The sequence below is a fragment of the Wyeomyia smithii genome, chromosome 2 (assembly GCF_029784165.1).
Source record: "Wyeomyia smithii strain HCP4-BCI-WySm-NY-G18 chromosome 2, ASM2978416v1, whole genome shotgun sequence".
Lineage (NCBI taxonomy): Eukaryota > Metazoa > Arthropoda > Insecta > Diptera > Culicidae > Wyeomyia > Wyeomyia smithii.
In genome coordinates, this window is record NC_073695.1 from 259,142,818 (window position 1) to 259,165,348 (window position 22,531).

The window sequence follows — 22,531 nt, forward strand, 5'->3', positions numbered from 1 at the left end:
TATAAAGATTGAACATGTTTTTCAAAAGTTATGAAAAGAAACGTGTTCTGAAGACTGTTTAATCTCACTCATGTTTCTCAGAGATGGCTGAACCGATTTTCATAAAATCAGTGTCAAATGGAAGGTCTGGTTGCCCCATAAGACCCTATTGATTTGTTTTGCAATCGGACTATTAGATTGCCTGTTATGTTTAAAAATTTGAAATCCAGCTATGCAAAGGAACATATTCCGATGACTACTTGGACTCACTCACTTTTCTCAGAGATGGCTAACCCGAGTTCCTCAAAATTAGTGTCAAATGAATGGTCTAGCTGCCTCAGAAGACCCTATTGAATTTTACTGTAATCAAACTGTAACTTCATCTGTAATGTACCGACTTGTGAAAATCACGAAACTTCATTATCTCAGAAACTACACAACCGATTTGATCAATATTGATATCAGATGAGCGGGCTAGTTAAGGGTTAACTGATGAATTATGATCGAACACGTGGTTTCAAAGTTTGGCTGCCCTATACGTTCCCATTTCATTTGATTATAATCGAACTTAAGCAACTGTTATGTATTAAATTGTTAACAATACAACGAAAGTCTATTATCTCAAAGAGTACATGACTTATTTGAACATTACTAGTGTCATACGAACGAGTCATCTCTTAAACTCACAAATAACAAACTTCATAACAATTTGATATGCGGCTCAAAAGTTATGGAAAGAAAATAAATTCAAATCGATATATGTGGCCTTAACATAATTTAAGTGTGGTATCGTACACGTACTATTTGAACGTTTCAAATTCATTGATTCCTTGCGATGTGTTTAAAGTCTGCAAATGCTTAATCAATCGGCCATAGGATATGATCAAAGTCAAATAACAACTCATTCGAAATGATTGGTTTTAATCGAAATGACAACATCCTCGACTGTTGGCTTGTGTACATCGCTTTGACTCTAAATATATTTATATTGAGTGGTATTCGGTCATTTTCAGCAGATTTTCTGGCATCAATCTGACACCGGAAATACCCATATTGGGAGGTATTTAGTTATTCAGGTTGTTTTCCAAAAATTAAAATGGTCGTCTTTAAATTCAAAATGATGTCCAGGGTCAATGTTTGGTTTCTATGCATCATCACGTTTACGGAAATATCCATATTGAGTATTATTCGGTCATTTCTCACTGTTGCCTAGAAGTTGCCATTTAGCAATTCAAAATGGTGCCTGAGGACAATTGTTAGCTCCTTGCATCATTCTGGTTCCAGAGATACTCATATTGGATAGTATTTTAGGCTGTTTTTCACAAACCGGTAGTCGCCATCTTGTATTTCAAAATGGTATTTAGGATACTGGTTAAAAAAAACTCATATTGGGTGATATTTGGTCACTTTGGACTGTTTTTCAGAAGCCGAAAGTCGTCATTTTGGACTTTAAAATTGCCTGTGAAATCAATTTCTGTCATCTGGGCGTAATTCTGGTTCCGAAAACATTCATATTGAATGGTATTTAGTCATTTCCGGCTGTTTGACAGACACCGGAAGTCACCATCTTGAAATTCAAGACTGTGTCTGTGATCAATTTTTAGCTTCTGTGCATCTTTCTGGTTCCAGAAATACTCATATTCAATGGGAATCGTCCATTTCAGGCTGTTTTCCAGAAACCTGAAGTTGCCATCTTACAATTCAAAATGTTGTCCGAAGTCGATTTGTGGCTCCAGTGCACCATTACGGTTCCGGAAATACCCATATTGGGTGGTATTCGGTCGTTTGCGGTGTCCGACACCGGAAGTCGCCATTTTGAATTTCATAATGGCATTTGGAGACAATTTCTGGCATACTGGTTAAAGAAAAACTCATATTGGGTGGTATTTGGTCATTTTCAGCTGTTTTCAGAAACCGGAAGTCGCCATCTCAGAATTTAAAATGCTATCTGTGGTCGATTTTAGCTCCTGTATATTATTCTAGATCCGGATATTATTATATTGGGTGGAAATCGGCCATTTTTGGCTGTTTTCCAGAAACCGGAAGTTGCCATCTTACAATCCAAAATGTTGTCTGAGGTCGATTATGGAACATATTTGTTACCACTAAAAACATTCACCTGCCAATATGGTTCCATTTAGTTGATTAGTTCGCAAGATGTGCAGAAATTTGTGAAGAAACATGTACTTCTAGAAGAGGGAGGGGCGTCGAACCATTATGGACAAATTTGTTACCTCTAAAAACATTCATATACCAAATTTGGTTGTATTTTCTTGATTGGTTCTTGAACTGTGCGAAATTTGTGTTTCATTTTTATGGCACCCCTCCCTTATAAAAGAGGGATTCGGGTGTCAAACCATTATGTACATATTTGTTACCACTAAAAACATTCACCTGCCAAATTTTGTTCCATTTGGTTGGTTAGTTCTCGAGATGTGCACAAATTTGTGTTTCATCTAACTATTATGGACATATTAGTAACCCCTTAAAACATCCACATGCCAAATTCGGTTTCATTTGCTTGGTTTGTTCTTGAGTTGTGCAGAAATTTATGTTTCATTTGTATGGGACCCCTCCCTTCCAGAAGAGGGAGGGGTCTCAAACTATCATAGAAACCTTTATCGGCACCAAAAACCCCTACATAAAAATTTTCACGTCGATCGGTTCGGTAGTTTACGAGCCTATATGGATCAGACAGACCGGACTGCATTTTTATATGTATAGATTACAACATCAATATTTTAGAACCTAAAGAGTGAATATACATTAATTGGGTTGAAGCGTTCATGTAAATCTGTTTTTACAAATAAAAAATTGAATGAGAAAGGCTGGGACTGACCGCTAGGTGGATTAATTTAGGTTTTTAAACAAGAGTTTTCTAAAACTGGATATGAAGATCAGCGTTTTTTTCCTTAATTTATTAATTTATGCAACTAGTACTTAACATAGTCGTATTTTTCTATAAGCAGACAAAGGTGACGTTCTAACAAAATATTGATCAAGATTTATTCAATGGCTTTTACTTGTATAACAAGTGGCACACAAGAAAACATGTGAAAATACGCGTAGAGAATTCGGAAATGTGATTATGGAAATGTAACAGACACTCTGAATAAACAATTTGGAAGGTTTTATAAAACTCGATCCGAATGTTTCGAGTGTTTATCAAACCTCTATATATTTCAAATCACATCGAGAAAAAAGGAACAGAGAATTCGAGTTTTCTTCTTCAAATTGTAAAAGTTTGAATAACATTTTGGAATTGTTATCTCATAAAACACCAGATTCTGAAAAATAACCAATTCCAAATTAATGGTTTTAACTATGTAAAAATAATGTGAATGCTATCGACTGTGACGTGTATCTATTATTGCTTGGATTTTTGGCTCATCAGTTCAAAGACTGAAAGACTAATAAGCCAGTCTGAATATTACCCAACAAACAATCTGGTTGCTTTATAAATTATTAAGCTTTAGTTTGGCCGAAATCCACAAAATAATAGCATTTCGAGTCAGCAAAATTGTGTCTCGGACAAGTTTCTTTCCAATTGGTAATGTTTTTTGTCAGATTTTAATTTCAGGTCCCATTAGCATGATATTCATGAGTTTCCTACCTGTACACAAAGTGTTTAGATAGAAAGATTTTTATTTTGAAAACTACATGAAGTTTTTGTTTTCCATTCCTCAGAAAATACCGGGAATCTATAGCCTTATTTTTTTCTAACAGTAACATAGCAAGTTTTTTCCATTTCATTTTTCAATTACAGGAGCTGAGTTACAGCAGTGTTGAAGAAAGAGGTGTGAATGCGTCTTCTTTCTGTCGACGAGACGAAATTCAGTTTATTTATTCAATTTATACTTTTGTGTTTAATAAAAATGCTATTAGCGTTCAAGGTGACAATTCTATTATGAGATAATTTATAAGTAAACAAGAAAAATACGTTGAAGCTGCCAGAATGAAAAATGATTATTCACAAGGCTTTGTTAGAAGCGCTGAGCACTATTCAAATATATGGTTCTGGATTTGTAGTTTTCAAAGTTACGTTAGAGGTTATTGATTTATGCTGAAAATTTGTAAATGCATCCGCATTGGAACCAAAAGAACCGCGTGTGGTAAAAACTGCAGTATAGAATTTAGAAACCATTTTTATGTGAATACACTGTTATTTTGGATTCGATTTTTATTCACAGAACAACTAGGCTGCACGACAAGGCATGACTTGTTCCGAACTACATTAATATAGGATTTGGGACCACAACTTACAATCAACAGTGTTTCGCTTTCCTGTAAACGGACTTTAGTGATATTATCATAAAATAAACAACAAACAACTATTAGTGTAAAATTCATATAGATATATACCATATATTAAAACTCGCTTTATTACACTATCGTACAGTTTATGTTCTATTCAATAAGTTAACGTTGAATCGCATTTAAATGGAAATTTTACATGTTAAATGCTCCTAAAACGGAGTTAATAATCAATTATATTTTAACGCTTAACACTATTTAAAAGTACAGAGCTAAAGTACCACTTCGTTTACTCTCAATTAAAACTATGAATTATTATTTGACGAGGATAAAGTTCAAAGTTAATTATCATCGCATCGCACGACCTTGCAGTTCAGTGGTCAGTTACCTGTAGAAGTTCTGAACCATTGCTGCCATTTTAAAACGAAACCATACTTATTTCACTCCGCATCGTATTGTTTTGATCAACTCAAAGTAGTATCGCCAATGAAGCTCGAAACCCTAACGTTTACATAATCGGTCAATAATTGCTTCGTCTACTGGCACGCTTGTATCTCGACAAAGGCATTCGAAATGTTTTTTTCCTGTGCTGGTTTGAATTCATGTCAGAGAGCGTTACGTGAGAATGATTGCGCACTACAGATATATTGGCACTTGAAGTGGGGTTACTCTTCAATGTTACATATTATTGGCGTATAGTTTTGCCAGGTTCAAAACATATGTTTAAGATTTGCACGTCCAAATCGAAGGCAAATAGATAAACTTATTTAGACTTTAGACATTTAGACTTTCACAGTGCATTATTTAGCTGCAGGGTGGGTTATTTACCAGTAAACACAGCAGCGGTAGCAAGACAAACTACGTATCCTCAGCATGCCGAGTGGGCACACGGTGGACCATTATATTGACACCGAAAAGAGAAAAAAATACGAATAGATGTGACGTTACTTAAGCGAGTTCATCGCACTCCGCGTAACGGACGGAGAGAAAAAGATATGCAGCAGCACACCATCGCCAGCGATGGCGAAGCAACAACATATTGAAGCTCGTGGACAAACTCTCGCCAATAAAACTCTCTGCAGCGGTTTTTCTTCATCAATGCTTATGTTTCGACTATCGTGCGATCAACGGGAGCTGACGTAGAGACGAAACAGTTATGCCTATGTTTCTTCTGCCTGCACTCTTTCTCTTTTGTGCATTTTTTTTTTGTTTCCTGCTAGGCACCATCAATCACCTTTGGTCTACAATCGGCGTACAGGTACCACTTTAGAAGGCGATCGAAAGAAAGAAAGAAAGCAAAAGAGTTTATGCTATAGGTCGTACCGCGAAAATGGTTTTAAATGTACTTCATTTCTCACGTGCTACCGCTAAACAGTTACATTTCGTATAGCTTCGTAGATAACTACAAGGTTTGGTCGTTACGATTATGTTTGATTTACTATCAACGGTATTTGGCATTGTAAATGTAAACAAAGCCTAATAGATTTTTTCAGTTTTTATTCGATTAGGTTTCGTTTCATTTCACATACATATCAAGTTTATTTGAACTTGTACATCGTCAACCGATTTTAATCTTTCAAGATGTTAGTAGTGCAATCTCTCTTTTCGGTTGACGTAGTAATGAGCGAGCAAAAAAGAGCATGGAGCACTACAGATATGTAGTAAATAGAATGAGGCGCAATTATTCATCGCAAGATCGCTGTCCCTGAACGAATTGCGTTTCGTATTTCTGCTTGAACTACGCTAACTTTGCTTACAGGAGATTTTAATTTCCTGCTGAATAACTTTTACTCGACAAGAAACCGTTGAACAATTGTTGGTATAATCTGCTCTAATAGTCCTTTTCACACCTGCCTGCTCACTACAGTTACTAATTAGTCATCAAATGTTGATACGTTGAATTCAGGTTAGCAACAGATCACTTCGTCTTGACGCGTCATAAATATTAATCATTTCAGAGGCGTCTAGTTCGTATCGCGAACAACACATATGATGACCGTGATGATACTGATTCACGCTGATACCTCGGGTTAGCACCAGTCCGGGTGCAAAACCGCCATAGTCGTCAGGTGTATGTAAATTGTACCTCTCGCACGAGATCACGAGCCACCTTGCTCAGCACCATGCTTACAGTGCGCTGTCCTGGATCGTTTAGTTAGCGGTAGCACCTGCCTCAGTGCCACTGCATAACATATCACAATGTGCGCGGATCATAGGAGTATGAGTTTTGTAATTTCTAATACTTGGCGTCGTAGTGTGAAGCTTGTTGCAGCAATAGTTATACGGTCATAGTTAGATAACCTCGCTGCGTATGCTGGAGTTGAGTCAGCGAGCTTTCAGAATCTTTTGCTTGTGCTGCACAAAAATCAGGCGTGGACACCGAGCGGCTTAGGTTGCCAAAGCTAAATATCGAAACCAGCGAAGTTATCCGATCAATGCTCTCGACAGATGGTGTATGTTGTAAGGTAGAATCACCTTGCCGTGACAAATCTTCCGCTTCTAGCTGGTGGTTGAGTGATTCTGGAATAGTTCCAGGTTCGTTCTTAGAAGCACCCTCATCAGTTGAATTACTGCTGGGCTCCGATTTCAAGCGTTTGGGTAAGATTGATTGAACAGCCTCGTCAGTTTCCCACTCCGTGGTTTCGCGCCTACGTTTGTTGCTGTTTTCGACACTTGATTTTTCCACCTTTTTCACGTCCATATCGAAGTACAACACCGATGACGACTCATCGTCCCCACTGCTGGAAGTGGGCGGACTATTTTCCTTGTCGTCGCTATCGCTTTCGTCATTATTTTCACTTGATGCATAAGATTCCGACTCATCGCTATCTTCACTTTCACTGCAACTTTCGTCGTCAACATTATTCACTGAAGCCGCTGCAGCGGCTGCCGCGGCTGCTGCTGCTGCTGCATTCCGCTGCTTTTCCATCTCCAGCTCCATGCACTTATTCTGCTGGAGATAATGCCCATGCACAATATGATAAGCTTCTTCCATGAATATGTAGCGTGCTTTTTGCAAGACAGTTGCCACCAGCAAATTTTTATGTAAGGACACTCCGCCTCGACAGACCCGCGATTGAGCTATCTTGGCCAGGGAAATGCCAATCAAACGCTGTGCTTCTGCCATGGTATCAATCTTGATGGCCCTCAGCGGATCGACTACTGAACCAGAAGTTGTTGCTTCGTTGAACGCTGAACCGCTTCCTTGTTCAAAAATATCCGATGACTCACAACGGCCGCTGCTAGCACTGCTGCTTTCGCGTACCTTGCTATTTGTCCGCATATAATATTTTATCGATAATGTTCCGCTACACACACATAAACCGTTCACCGTCGCACTGGGGTTTATCTAATTGGCGCTCGTAGATTGAAACCACTAAACTACTAACGTCCAAATGTACTCTCGAATCAGTTTTGTGTTTGCCTTGTAGTCTTCACACACTCTGTCTGTCCACAAATCGTACTCTTTCGCGCCTTGCCCCTTCTTCTTACGCTTATTTGTTTGTATGTATGCTTATTAGTAATTATTCACTTTCCTCTCACTTCCCAATCGCACAAGAGTGCACTGATACCAATGGAAATATGAATCTCCTCTCTGTTTTCACCCCACACAAAAATCAATCGTCAGAAGCGAGGGTCACGCTGATCTGCACCGTTTGAAAGACGAAACTAAATTGAAAGTTTTGTGAGCGCCTGCATATATTTATAAACTCCACGAAAGTGACGTCACGGCCTACATTTTTTACGGGTGTATTTATTTCCAGCAGAGACAAGCAGTGAGTAAAGATAATACAAAGAGGAAGAGCGACAGCCTTCAGCGTACCTTCGGTTTCGGACGTCTATTCACATGGACATGTGGCGATTATGGCGCTGAGAGGCGGACCGCGCGCGCGAGAATCCGATCGTTCGTCTTCGCACGAGACGAAGAAATCGCAATCGTGTTTTCCGAATGCACTTTTTTACGTTCTCACTCCTCAAAACAGCACTCTGCCGCACTCGTTCCCAATTGTGTGTGTGCGTGTAAACAAAGCGATAAAACGCGATGATTGACCCTATACACTTCGGGTGTCTGGTGCGGTCTGTTGTTGTCACAGAAAAATTCCGCTTTGGGTTCTTTTGCCACCGCAGTCGGTAGTCTCCGGAGTCAAGTCAGGTTTTTGTTTGGTGCGAGAGCCGATGGTCAAAATTGTTTTCTGCATATTTTACACACGTACTTTATATTTTAAAATATGCTGCAACAGTTTATGCTGCCTGGTGCTTATTAGATATAAGATATTTTCTTGACGTAAACCACTATCCACAATACATTATTGTACTACATGTTGCGTAAATAGCCATAGGGGTTATTTTCTTAAAAAGAATAACCGATTTGAAAATTATACTAATTTCCCAACTAATAAACTCAAACATTACAACATCACTTAATATTATTCATTCAGAAAATTTTCCAACAAAAGTCAACATCTGCTCTCGGTTCAATGGTACCTCACTGATCGGATGTCGTGCACTTATTATGAGGCAAGTATCAACAAAGCGAGTGTTTTTTTTTTATTCATCTGTTCAGCATCGCCGACCGCTAGGCATGAGATGCTCTCTTACATGGCACACATTTGTGTTGGTGGACTCGAGAGAATATTGCTTCGTTCCACTTTTCTATGAATGAATAAGCGAACATTTGGACAAATTAAATCCGATTAAAACATGTAGTTGACGTGTACAGTTGTCGTGATTGATCTTTCACAATAAAAGTAAAAAAAAAACAAGGGAGCCATAAAAGACATCGTTCGTTGCAAAACATGGCATCATTATATTTTCACCTGGGAGTTACCCTGCCTATTTGCACTCTCATGTAGCTTCCAATGTCATTTATCTGCTGCAATCTGCATACATTCTTACATATTAGCGCTGCACTCCTCTTGTAGTCAAGCTCGCGCGTGGCATTGTATGCTGCATTCGGATTTCCCGAGCACACTATTAAACGTTTTCTTTCGTGTTCTTCTATATAGCATTGCACCCTATAAGTTGATTCTTTTTTTTGCCAAGCATCACGTATGACGAACGCTTGTTTGTGGGAATGAGCATCAAAAAACATGCGATCGATACTCGTGGCGAGCGTGTGAGAAATTGTCTCATACTCATTTGAATATAAATGAAAATTCTTGTTCAAAACTAAAAATAAACTTATTACTGCTAAGCAAAACAAGTTGAGAATGAAAAAATTAGAAAACCAATTTTCGGTAAACTAATGGCTGTTCAACGTCAAATTAAATAAACGCTTTCGTTAAAATGCGTAAGTTAAAATATTGTTTACAAACACTTATCTCACATAAAAATATCAAAGTTTACTGTTTGTCAATTGAAAACAATTGTTGTTAAATCATTTTCGAATGACATATTGAAACGTAAATTCGTACAAAGTACCCTTTTGAATGAGATTTTTTCCTTCCGATAATTTCCCTCCAAGCCTCTTCCTCTTTATTACTGCCATCGCGTAAATCCCATCACAAACACCATCTTATTAGGTGACTATCACTCACCACAAAACAGCAGCAGCAGCAGGCGGCCGATGGATGGATACCATTCGGTGGCGGACGCCTTTTGTTCGCTGTATTGATGTGAACCAATGCTTGCACTCACCCGCTCGCTCAGTCATCATCGTACCGAGCGGGCACAATCAACCGAAAATAATTCACAAATAAAGAAACAAAAATGAAATTCATACACAACGAGAGAGAGATATAGAGAGAGACATTTAACGGAGAGTTGCTGACGATAGCAAAATAAACAAAAACGTAAAGCGGAAAATACCCACGATGCCGTAGCGCGCATGACTTACTCATTGTCCACTTTAAAAGTTATGAATGAATGATGCAATGTGTTGTTTTGTGTAAGATAAACCTGTCATAAAATTGACCAAATTACAGTGATAATAGTTATTACCAATACTTAGAATGTTGCCAAAGCACATATTAAAATGAAATTATATTTATGACTTACCTTTGATAATTATTCTTATATACAACATGTTGCTTTTTCTTTATAAATTTTATTTCTATTACTTTTTCAAAAGCTTGCCTGCAATCGCTGATTCTATGTCCTTTCGTGTATGACCATCACCGCTTGAAGATCATTCTCGTATTTCATAATTATCAATTCCATACGTCCTGAAATAAAAAAAAGCAGAAGTAATAGATTGTTAGCAACATTTACCTTTCAAGCTATTTAAACTTACCTTACATAGAGCTCGTTTTGAATCCTTGGTTTGTTAAAACCGAAATAAATGGTAACTGTTCTCACATAAAACATGTTTTTTCTTTTTAAATTTTATTTCTATTATTTCGCTGCTAAGTCCACAGTGTTGTGATCTTGTGGATTACTAAAACAGCGCCAAAACAAACGTATAAACAGAAATATTTTACGACTTACCTCTGGTAATGTACTCATGTACGAAATATTACTTTTTCTGTTTGAATTTTTCTCCTATCATTTATTATTTTTTTTTCAATAAAACGAAGCTTCCTTCAAACGTCATTTACTATGTTCCATTGCTGTTTGTATATATCTCGAAGACCATTTTAGCATATCAAAGTTTACCAGGAGATTTTGTTTCTAAAATAACAAGTTGAAAAATCGAAACTATTTTAAATGATTGTCAGTAATGAGTTTCAAAAAACTGGCTCTTATACTATACATGCCTAGCACGCCATAAAAATGTATCTAATGCTTAAGGCGAAACTCCATTGAATCCACATATGGCCGAGTTCGAGTCACCACTTCGAATTTTCGAGAGCACAAGACTCGGAAAGACAAGGTAATGCGTTCCCTGTGAAAATGCTATTTTATGTTTACTGTGGTAAAGCAAACATAAAATAGAATTTTCATAGGGAACGCAATGAGTATTTCCGAGTCTTGTGCTTATGAAAATTCGAAGTGGTGACTCGAAGTAGGCCATTTTTGGATTCAATGAGGTTTCACCTTAATTTCATATTTTGAATGAATAAACGCTAATTTATTACGAATATTTTATTCTACGAAGAATACAATAACGACAATCCCAACGCTTTTCCATCAACAGAACCGTATTCCTGTACCCACTTATGTTTCCCTCAAACATGAAGACCTGATATGACACGAGGTTTCATGGGACTTTGTAATGGATTGAAATTGGATGAAGTGCAAAGCAACGACAACAGTGTCAGGCTGACGAGACGTACGTAATTTCGGACGGCCAGCCTCAGCATCAGAGAGCGCAAAGTAGACAAAAAAGAGAATAACCGCACGCGAGAGAAAGGGAGTGAACACACGAGGTGTTTACGGTTCTGTGCGGCTCTCCTCGTGTATCGACGTGTGATGGCCTGTTTAGCGGATATCGCGCGGGCATGCCTTTAAACGGTGTGCACGAGTTATAATCAAGCGCCGATCACAAGTTGTATCTTGTTGCTGCGGTTGTGAAGGTAAAGCGAAACTGTATTGTATCTAGCTCATTTCGATTGGATATACCGCTTGATTTTCCCTTCCGTTCCATCCCATCGACCGTCGGCAGTACGTTTGCTTGGCGGTTGCGTTGTATGTGTAGATTTTCGTGTTTTCCACCTATTCTTCTTTAATTAGTGAGGGTTTGAGTTATAAATGCCATTTGAAGCGCAAAAAATTCAGTGCCTGCGTGCTTTACGACATTTGAACTGATGTTACGACAGACGGCTACGCTCTCGCACGGCGTGGCCAGTCAGCAAATGCTCGATTCAATGACTATGTGAATTTGAAATCGTTGCTGTCGCGTGACACATTCGCTAATGGCAGGTTTCTGACCTTCTACAAACAATGCGATGAGAAAAAAAATCTGAATACAATAGAAAAATCAAAACTAATTTAAATTACTGTCAGTTTAATTGATAGAAGTGAAGCAACATGTCCAATTCTCTTCTATTCCACTGCTTAGTTACATCGTTAGAAAATAAGACGAACATTCACACCTCAAGCCAAGAACAGAGACATGTGCTCGATGAAGCATTATTCCATTACTGTAGAAACAAAGTTGATTTTAAAATCTTGATTGTGTGCTGACGACAATGAGAACAGAGTTACGTCACCCCAACGTCGTGTATCTCCAAGCGATAACAAGGACGTTCGATTTACCGCTGACGTTGCCAGCTAATGCGAGCTTGTGACTGATGTGTGTGATTTAATCGATTTGCTCAGGGCATATGTTGCGTTTTATAGCTGAGATTGGCATTCAGATTCTTTGTTGTACAATTATAAATAGGAAATACATATCGAAATAAGATTACGATTTTTCTAAAATTCATTTGCATGGTAAAAATTTTCCAGCTTTTTGACAGTAAGCACACCGCAAAAATATAACATAACGCCCCTTGACGCAATTATCAAAAGAAATTACACTTGAATGAAAAATAATCATTTGACATAGCAGTTCTAATTTCAAATTGATTTCGACGACTGTACAGAGTCAAAAGCATGTACAACGCTTCGTATCTGCACTCACACACGTGCGCGACTATAATTACCCCCGTTTTGCTGGTTATTGCCAAGAGTTATACTTGACTACCAATCTCCCACATTTAACAAAACGCATCACCCGAAGAGCGCCGAAGTGATTGTACAAATCGAATGGAGTACACAAAAGAATGCAAAAGAAAACCAGGCAAGGCCGGTGCTCTCCGCAAGATACATTGCTTTTACCGGCCACCGTGTCGAGCCAAAGTGCGAGAGAATGAGGAGGAAATTACGAGAAGTCATCAATACACCCTCGTAAGCGTGTTATATTTATGCATATAAAAACCATCAAACAAAAGTATGCTAGTGTGTAAAATATCGAGTGTAAGTTTGTTCAATAAAACTACCCACTGCTCGATCACCCCATCAGAAAGACATAATGGCTAAGTCATACCATAAAAGTCCCTGAGATCTGAAAGGCTAGGGGTGGGGTAAGGAATGGATTCAAAAAAAAAGAGAGCTGCACAACACGACCACTACTGATGATAAAGATTTTCATAATTTCAATTTCGAATGTAAATTAAAAATGCTCATCCGAGCGTAACCGTTCGTCGTCATAAAAAAGCCTACTCGTCTTGGTACATGAGCAGAAATATTTACGCGCACGTTAAAAGGTGCCGCGAGAAGAAAAAACCAGCGTTTAAAGGAGCCAAATCGACCAGCGAATTACGACAACCGTAACAACTGTGGCACTGGCTTTCAGTGGACCATAGGCACTTTGCAAAGGCAATGTTTGTAATTATATGTGTTGTTCACAAGACGAGAGCGCCGAGAACGAGTATGTTAATAAAGTATGCAAGCAGGAGACAAACACAATGATACCGTCGCGATTTGCCTTGATGCTGGCTTCACAAAACAGCAGACATTTTGCCCTAAGCGTCTTCGCATACGGATGAATCAGCAATATAATATTGTAATTACTTCCACCCCAATAAAGCTAGGCACGAGAATATGTTACTGTGCACATGCCTAGCGGAAAGCATCTCCTGAGATGACCTTTCAATTACCTTACCAAGCGATAATTACCCGACGAGAAGCGAAATAACGGGGTACAGTACCCATTCGAAACAGAAGCAACATCGTAGAAATAGTACAGCAGCTAGCCAGAAGTACACACTACTACCACTCCAAAAACAATAAAACAAACTTATAACGCAGACCCGATATAATATGTCATTGAGTAGAACTAAGTGGCGCGTTAACCATTGGAAAACAAGATCATTTATCGCTACGGTTTGCTAATGCCACTGAACATACACACATAGCCACGGTCCCACGCATTGTGGTACGTCACTCGACAAATGCAACAGGGGGAAGTTCTTTACCCAAATTTTAAATATTAGGTACTCGCAACAGCAAAACACATGGGGTGATCACTCAGTAGAGTTTTAATTCTACAACACAGTGAATGAGGGGCGAGTGCGATTTTAACAAAGTTTTGATGCCCTTATACCGCCATGAGTCACACAAAAACCGACGGCGACAGATGATAATTGTGGAAAAATCGTATTTCGTCACAGGGGGAAATGACACATTATATTGTTCCCTCAATCGGGGTAAATGTGATGAAATGATGTTGAAACAAGCAGGGACAAGTTATGACGGAGATTCCTTCCGGCATATACGTGTTTGTTCTGGCAATTTTCCAATTGATTGTATTAAGATGTGGTATTTACAGCCGGACGGAGTATTAAGCAAACTGCAGAGAATTATGAGGATGTGACAATTAACTCTGATTCCCAAGCTCTATGTATGTACTATACTGCCTGTGATCGCATAATTGTAACATTCGACATTTTATGGATTTCGTGCTTTTTATTGGGAAATGCTTAGAATAGTATGTACTTTTTACATCTGGAAAAATATGCTTATGTTTGTGTGAAAAAAGTCGTAAAAAATACCAAGTTGTTTCGTCACATAGCGTAAATAACCGCATAATTGTCACACTACTTAACTTTTCATCTTTTTTGTCAAAAAAGTTTCCATCCAAATCCACATCTGCATCCTTTGGAACTCGGAAGTTATTCTGGTCCGGTAACCAACCACCGGTGATCCGTTTCTGATGTTCAGCTCATGCTTGTTGAATACATGAAAAACTTCTTTTTCCATGTGATATATTCCAAAAGTAGCTTGAAAGTGATGGCATAAATGTATCATTGCAAAAATTTCAACCAATTTGACTTCAAAAGTAATATTCAATGTATACATAGTGTAAAGTAGTGCTTTCTTCATGATACTAAGTTTAGTTAAAGTGTCTATTTGCGAGAATATATTAGTAACAATGCATTTAAGGTCAAATTATAAAAGTGCGAATTGCTCGAACAACCAATTTTGCAAATGTTACAAATATGCGGTTATGGGCAGTATAAATCTTTGATAATTTTTTTTCGTCTTACTAACAAACACTTAAATCTAGGTATGCCACTGTACCAGTATAAACTGCATTCTTCCAACCTTTTTCAAATGATCCAGTTGAATATAAATCAGATTTGTTGAGCGAATGTTTTTGTCTATTTTATATTTTATTTATTTATATTTTTATATCGTAAAATTTGTAAACTGACCTATCTCTCTTATAAATCTAAGTTGATTAAATCAGCATTGTGTGTATTTCCCCCTTTCTATCTTCTTCCCGCACGAAACTCAGCCAAATTAATGGCAGCATAGCATGTTTTCATTGAAAGAAATGAAGAGTCAGATAAGAGGTAGTAATTGAAGAATGTCTGAACAGGAGTGACTGTATGTTGGCAGTCAAGCAAACATAATAAGGTTCACCATAACATTATCAAATTAACTTTTGAAAAGATCCAATCATATATTAATATGTTGATCTCAAAAATATGATACACAGAATGCATCGCTCAATTTTTCCTCTGTTACGTTTCTAATAATAAATTTCATCACAAACTCAGAGAGCTTGGAATTGAAGCTTTGTTTGTATAACGAAAATATGCTAAATTTTAATGATTTTGAACGCAGTCCATAGCTTCCGAATTTTAAAACTATTGATTTTAGTTGCTGTTGAAAGGTTTTTCCATTCTACAATTTAACTAACACGAAAGCCAGTAACAGACTCAAAACGAGTGTGATTAACAGCATATTAGTCCACGAAAAATCACGTTGTAAAAATGAATCAAATCAAAAATTAAATTACCTGTCTAGTTAGAAAACATAAAACTGAAAGAGTTCAGGCCCAAGACATACTTACCTCAATGGCTGTGCGTCCGACATGGCCTGCATAACATAATACCGCCAACTTGATCGGTCCATGGCTGCCCGCCTCCAATCCTGCCAGCACCCCGTACTTGCCATTTGGTCTAATCACCTTGCTCTTTGCGCTCCTCTTTGTCTCGTAACAACCAGGTGAGAACAGATTCTGCAGGGTTAGTTTAAGGGTAAGCAGGGTAAATTTGGCAAGGTGCACTTTGCATGGGGAAATTTTTTGTGGAACACATAGTAGACTCAACTCCCGCTCATAATACGCCTCCTAATCTCAAGGCTGGTATCGTTGTTCTCAGTCACTATTTAATCAAGGAACACGAACTCGTCGACTACCTCATACTCATCACTGTCGATTATCATAACACTACCTGGACGTGCCCTGTCGCGTTCAGCACCACCCGCTAGCTTGTACAGTCGAATCCCTTTATAGCGACATCGCAAGGGACTGTCGTTATAGCGAAATGTCACAATAATACGAAGAACTATTGTAGGGTATAACTGCCTTTAATGGACCACTTAGTAGCGTAGCTGCAAATTTTGCAAGAAAAAGTGTATTTTTGATATCTAAACTGAATTAAGTATTTCATTATGTATGAACATGAAGTAACATGTTTATCATCTTTTCTGCATGAGAAACAACTAAATAATACCTCTATTTTCTCATAATAAAAGAAATAAATCATCGTTTCAGTTTCCTTTAATGGGCCACCGATTTCTTATTTGGACCACAACAATTTCCTAATTTGGGTCAGGTCTCATCTCTTCAACCGTAGCTGCCGCTGGTGAAACTAACTCTGGCTTACGCTCTGAGAGTTCTGGATCTTGATCAACTGTAGACTGCACCCGTTCTTCCGTAATAGGGAATCCTTTACGTGCAATCCGAGTTATCCAGCGAACAATTGAGTCCTCTTCCGCGGCAGTCAATGCAGTTTGTTTACCTTTTCGTGGTTTACCTGACCACTTGCTGCTTGCACGGAACATTACGATGGATCGTGGAACATTAGAGCGCCTGCAAGCTTCTCTAGTCGAAATACCACTTTTTATTGCTTGAAGACACTCAGTAACAGCTGCTTCAGTATATTTTTTACCGATTTCCGGCGTTTTGAAGTAGAATACTTCTCTCAGGAAGTTCGGCTACATAGGGATGTGAAATGAAAATCTAAAACCGAAATATGTGAAAAATATGTCCAATTTCAAATGCTAAAATATCGGTTAATATTCGATGGATTTCCTTCGTTCTTGCAGCAATAGATTGGAAAATCTTCTAAGATTCTTCCCAAAAGAAGATAATTGTAATTTTATTATTCACACTATTGTACTTTTGAAAATAGTCAAGCCTTGTCAAAACGAAAAATTCGACCTCTGATTGGTCGTTTTATGATTGCTTCCCAAGCACGGTCGACAAAATCATATACCTTGCAATTGAAAACATGCTATTTGGCCTATATAAGAGCCTGTTTCAGCCGAAGCTGCTCATAATAGTTCGAGACAGCGACAACAGCAGTCGTCCTCCCTTAGCAGAAGCACTAGCAGTGCAGTGGATACCAGCGATGGCGGAAAGCGGCCACAGCTGTGGCGTAGCAATGGATAGCCCACTAGTTGCAGCGGATTCCAGCAACGATAGCGGCTAATGCAGTGAGGCACTTTGATGAAATGCAGTCTCTGTGCGATAGTGGGCACTAGTAAATGCATTCAATGAAAAGTTGACTCTTTTTGACAACACGTGAGCCGTCTAGTTTTGAGTGTTAAATCAGCTTTTCACTGTTTATTTTATCACAAGGAATACTTTGTTCGCACTGTCAATGATAACGCAAAGATGTAATCGGCATCTTATCCGATACTAAATTGAACAACAAATTGTCCTTGTCAGGATGAAATGAAAACCTGATGATTAAAGCGTTAATGTTTTCTCTTGAGTTTATTTACATTTTTAAATTTGTAAAAGTTATAAATTTTACTTTATTTCCGTGTCTCAGAACGTACTGAATTATCTTTTCCTTCAGTCATGAGCACGACATCCGAAAAAATTTCATCTCAAAGTTTAAAAATTGTCAAGCCCCAACCATGACAAGCAGCTTACTATGTTATTGAAAATGGTCAATCCTTGTTGAAGCGTAAAATTCGATTGTTTTGATTAGTCAACGTTTATTTACTAGAAAAAATGACTGACACGCAAGCAGCCGGGTTATCTTTCTTGTAAAAGTATTCTACTTCAATCTTGCGGTCGTGGCTTTGCACACAACCCTCCTGTTTTTCTCATTTTAGCAGCAATTTTATACAATAACACAATCGTAACAAATTTATGGTAACTTTGATTCGCGACGTTATTTCGATGATAGCTCTTGTTCGAAATGAAGCATGCCGGAATAACGGAAACAGTATTATTTCCACCCTTAATTGGGCCACTATTTTTTTCAATATTTTAGGTGTTTCATCAGAAATCTGATTATTTTCGCTCGGAAAGTGTGATGTCAGTGCAGTTTTTGGTAAAGCCATTTCCTATGAAAACGTTAACGAACCATGGCAAAACAGGTAACTGTTATTAAAAGACATATTTATTGCAGCTTTAATGATGAGTATTATAGTAAACGTCTGTTGCAACATCATTTCTAATGAAGAACATTATTGAAGTTGTCAAAGCATAAATCAAAATAAGTATATTTATAATGTGTAATTTGGTGTAAGAAGTTCAGGTGGTCCACTAAAAGAAGTGGTTTATATCAAGCAGATCTACCGTATATGTAAAACAGAAGATACCGTTGAGAATGTCGTAATAGTTTTAGCAATGTCGTTAGAGGCTATCCACACACCACGTGGACAGCTTTGGGGGGGGAGGGGTTTGGCTAATGTCCACGGTCCATACATTTTTTTTTAGAATTTATTTGGGCAGTTGTCCACGGAGGGAGAGGGGGGGGGGGTGAAATCGTTAAAAAACTGTCCACGTGGTATGTGGATGGCCCCTTATAGAAAGATTCGACTGTACTATTGTCGCAATAAAAAAGGACAAGTATTAGTTTTGGTATGCCGTTATAGAGGAAGGTCGTGATAGCGAAATGTCGCAATAAAACGAAGAATGTTAGTATAAAACAGAATGGACTGTTGAGAATGTCGTTATAGCGAGATTTGTCGCTACAAGAAGTGTCGTTATAGAGGGATTCGACTGTACTTCGTTTTAGACGCATTTGTCTTCAATCCAATGTTGTCTGCTTCACATTTTAGTCTGAGGTACAATATCTGCCACCGCTTCAAATGTTCTGCCGACAGTGCCCACGCGTCGTCCGCAAAGCAGAGTAATCGACCGGATTTAACGAAAGTCATGACCCGCGTGTCTATTTCCTCTCGTCTCACAACACCTTCTAGTGCAATATTGAACAGCAGGCAGGAAAGGCCATTACCTTGTCGAAGTCCTCTGGGGAATCCGAATGAATTTGATAGACCACACGAAATCTTCACACAACACTGCACACCCTCCATCGTAGCCATTTTCGTCGAGTATTCTTCATAGCTCTTCACGATTGATTGTGCAAGAAGCAGCTCTGAAGTCAGTGAAGAGATGATCTATAGAGATGACTCTGTATTCGTGGCATTTTTGGAGGACCTACCGCAGAGTGAAGATTGAATCCGTTGTTGACCGACCTTCCATGAAGCTGGCTTGGTAACTTCCCACAAATCTGTTGGTTGGTGGTGACAGTCGCTGGAAAATTATTTGAAGTATCATTTTGTAGGTGGCATTCAGGATAGTGATCGCACGGTAGTTTTCACAATCTAGTTTATCGCCGATCTTGTAGATGGGACAAATAACCCCATCCATCTAATCCTCCAGTAAGCATTTCGTTACCCAAAGCCGATACAGACAACTATGGCCAAAATGCCCGAACCCATCTAGAGAAACTCCGCTCTGATACTGTTGTTTCTAACTGACTTGTTGTTCTTAAGCCACCGAATAGCATCATTAACTTCGCCTATCGATGAGGGGGGCACTTTTCAGTCGCTTGCCGCACCAACAGTCTCCTGCGTCGCTGTTCTGTTCTCCTGCCTGTTCATCGTTCATCGAAGTGCTGTCTCTACCTTTCGAACACTTTACGATCATCTGTCAAGATACTGCCATCCTTATCCCAGCACATTTCGGCTTGTAGAACATAACCTTTGCGGGGAGCATTGAATTTCTGATAGAACTTTCGTATTTCATGAGAACGGTACAGCTGTTGTAGTTCTTTGCACTGTTCGTCCTCCTGGCGGCGTTTTTTTTTTTCTGGAAGAGCTGGGTTTGATGTCTCCGTTTTTGTTTATATCGTTCCACGTTCTGGCAGCATTTAATTTCTCGTCAAACCCTTCATTACGTCGACTCGGTGCTTCGCGACTTAAGACGTACTCCACTACACTGCTGATGGCTGACTTAACGGTTCCAGCAGACCTCTAGAGGGGCTTCCTTCAGCTCGTACTCTTCTGGCAGTGCTGCTTCGAGATAAAGCGCATAGTTTTTGACGACTTCGGGCTGCTTTAGCCGCGTGAGGTTATATTTTGGCGGGCTACGGCCGTGTTTCACAACGGATAGCTTTTGGTGTATCTTAACTATCACTAGGTAGTGGTCCGACTCGATGTTAGCGCCCTGACGTGTTTTGACGACGAAGTGCTCTGGAAAGTGCCACTCATCTATCAAACGGTGGTCGATTTGAGTTTCTGTTTGGTTGGGTGATACGTGTGAACACATCTGGCACAGACTTCATGAGTAGACACCAACTGCCTGCTGTAGTATCCTCTATATCAGCGCCAAAAAAATTGACAGAATTTTCCCTTTCCAATAGGTCAATTAATGTTTGCTTCGTAGATTATTTTGATGTCTCGAAAGTAAAGCTTTATCGGAAAGTTCGTAACAACCTCTTTTATCAGACAATTCAACGATCTGCAGTTAGAAAGTTATCAAAACTGATTTCTTGAAGGATAACATGCTGGCACATGCAACAGCATCGCACAGCGGTACTCGATTTCTATTTGTGTGCAGCCAAGCCAAGTGAACACTACATTGCCACTGTCGATGAACAGTGGAGCCTTTTAGGATAATTGCCGTTTGTATTGCCTTTTGTTTTCGCTGCGTTTGGTGAACAACTAAATTCTATATGTAAGGCAGATAGCAGGGAGTGCAGTGCACTCTCAGGCACGCAACAGCATATCACGGTGTTCAGTGTTGTATTCTGCAGCTGCGGCTGCGGCGGCTTTGCAAAATGTAATGAAAATGTACACTCTTTCAGAACATACACTAGTGGGAATAATTATAACACCACCATCACTTTCGGTGTTATTTTTTTTCTCAGTGTTTGCTAATCAGTGTGATTGCCAATTTCAATGGTTTATCATTATACTCACACGAGTATAGCCAGCATAATAATGGAAACATTTTGAGCTATAACTGTGTTTGTGAGCATAAAATATTTGCTAGGAGATGGAAATAATTATAACGCCACCATGACAGTTTAAAAACTGAATTCGCTAGCATGCATCTGACTTCAACATTATTCAAAATAACTGTTAGCCAGAATAATCGAAGGTTATAAGATACTGCTTAGAGTATACGTACTTTAAAATAATGGTAATTTCCAGATTTTTAGGGACCATCCTGAAGGAAACGGCTTTAACGAAAAACGAGCGGAGTATGTTTGGAAAGAAGAAAGGGTTTCTTCCGCGGAGGTTGCTCGTAAAATTGATAGGAGTAGGGATACCGTATAACATAATGTCCAGCTAGGTGCCCAAAGAAGCATTCTAGCCGACGTCCATGCTTAACAGGTAGAGACAAACGGCAGTCTAGCCAAGGAGTGCAAGGTTCCATAGGCTAAAATAAAGTAAAATGAACATTCCAGTAATCAGTCGTCGTATCTGACAAGTTTCAAACTCCGAGACGAACCTTTCGCTGTCCTGAACAATCGCTGCCCCGCGGTTTCTTCCGAAAGTTGTTTTATCATTTTTTAAATTATCATAATGGATGGGCTAAATTTTCAGTCAGCAAAAAAGTTTTAATCTCAACAGTTTTGATGGTTCTCGAGACTGTCCAAAGACCAAAGAAAGAAAACTGCGAGTGATTCTCGAATTTCCAGTAGAAGAACCGTAATAGTTTAGACAGGCATTAATGGCACTGGAAAAACTTCATGCAAACCAGAATGAATTCCAAAAAGTACTCCGAATTGCTAAAGGAAGCTCTGATATTTTTCACGGAAGACGTTATGTATGAAAAGGTTATTTTTCAGCAATAAGTTGCTTCATTTCATACAGCCAGTAACACCAAAAAATTCTTGTGGCCCACAAAATTCCTTTTATGGATGACCATCGTGCAGTTTCTCGAATTCTATGAAGAATGATTGGAGAATTTTACTAGCAAATATATTTGCACAGGGTAGGAAATTCGAAACTGCTGGACAGTTTAAAAAAAACTGTCATCGACGAACAAACTGCATTGCATATTAAAGATCAATCTGTTCTCTAACCATACTGAAAAGTTCCATCGTGAAAATTCTCAAGTATAATTGTTAAACTCAAATTAAAATTAGAATATCATTTCGCCGGGAATGGG

At 38.7% G+C, this 22,531-nt stretch overlaps 1 protein-coding gene across 1 annotated transcript; it reads right to left on the minus strand.

The window, feature by feature from the left end:
* Positions 1-4,319: 4,319 nt before the first annotated feature.
* On the minus strand, positions 4,320-8,076 carry LOC129724257 (uncharacterized). Its single transcript, XM_055678985.1, has one exon. It carries the CDS (start codon positions 7,514-7,516, stop codon positions 6,512-6,514), a length of 1,005 nt encoding a protein of 334 aa, XP_055534960.1. The 5' UTR covers positions 7,517-8,076; the 3' UTR covers positions 4,320-6,511.
* Positions 8,077-22,531: the final 14,455 nt, after the last annotated feature.

Excerpts from the sequence above, each read along its gene's own strand:
- LOC129724257 (XM_055678985.1), bottom strand. The coding sequence starts at position 7,516 with ATGCGGACAAATAGCAAGGTACGCGAAAGCAGCAGTGCTAGCAGCGGC.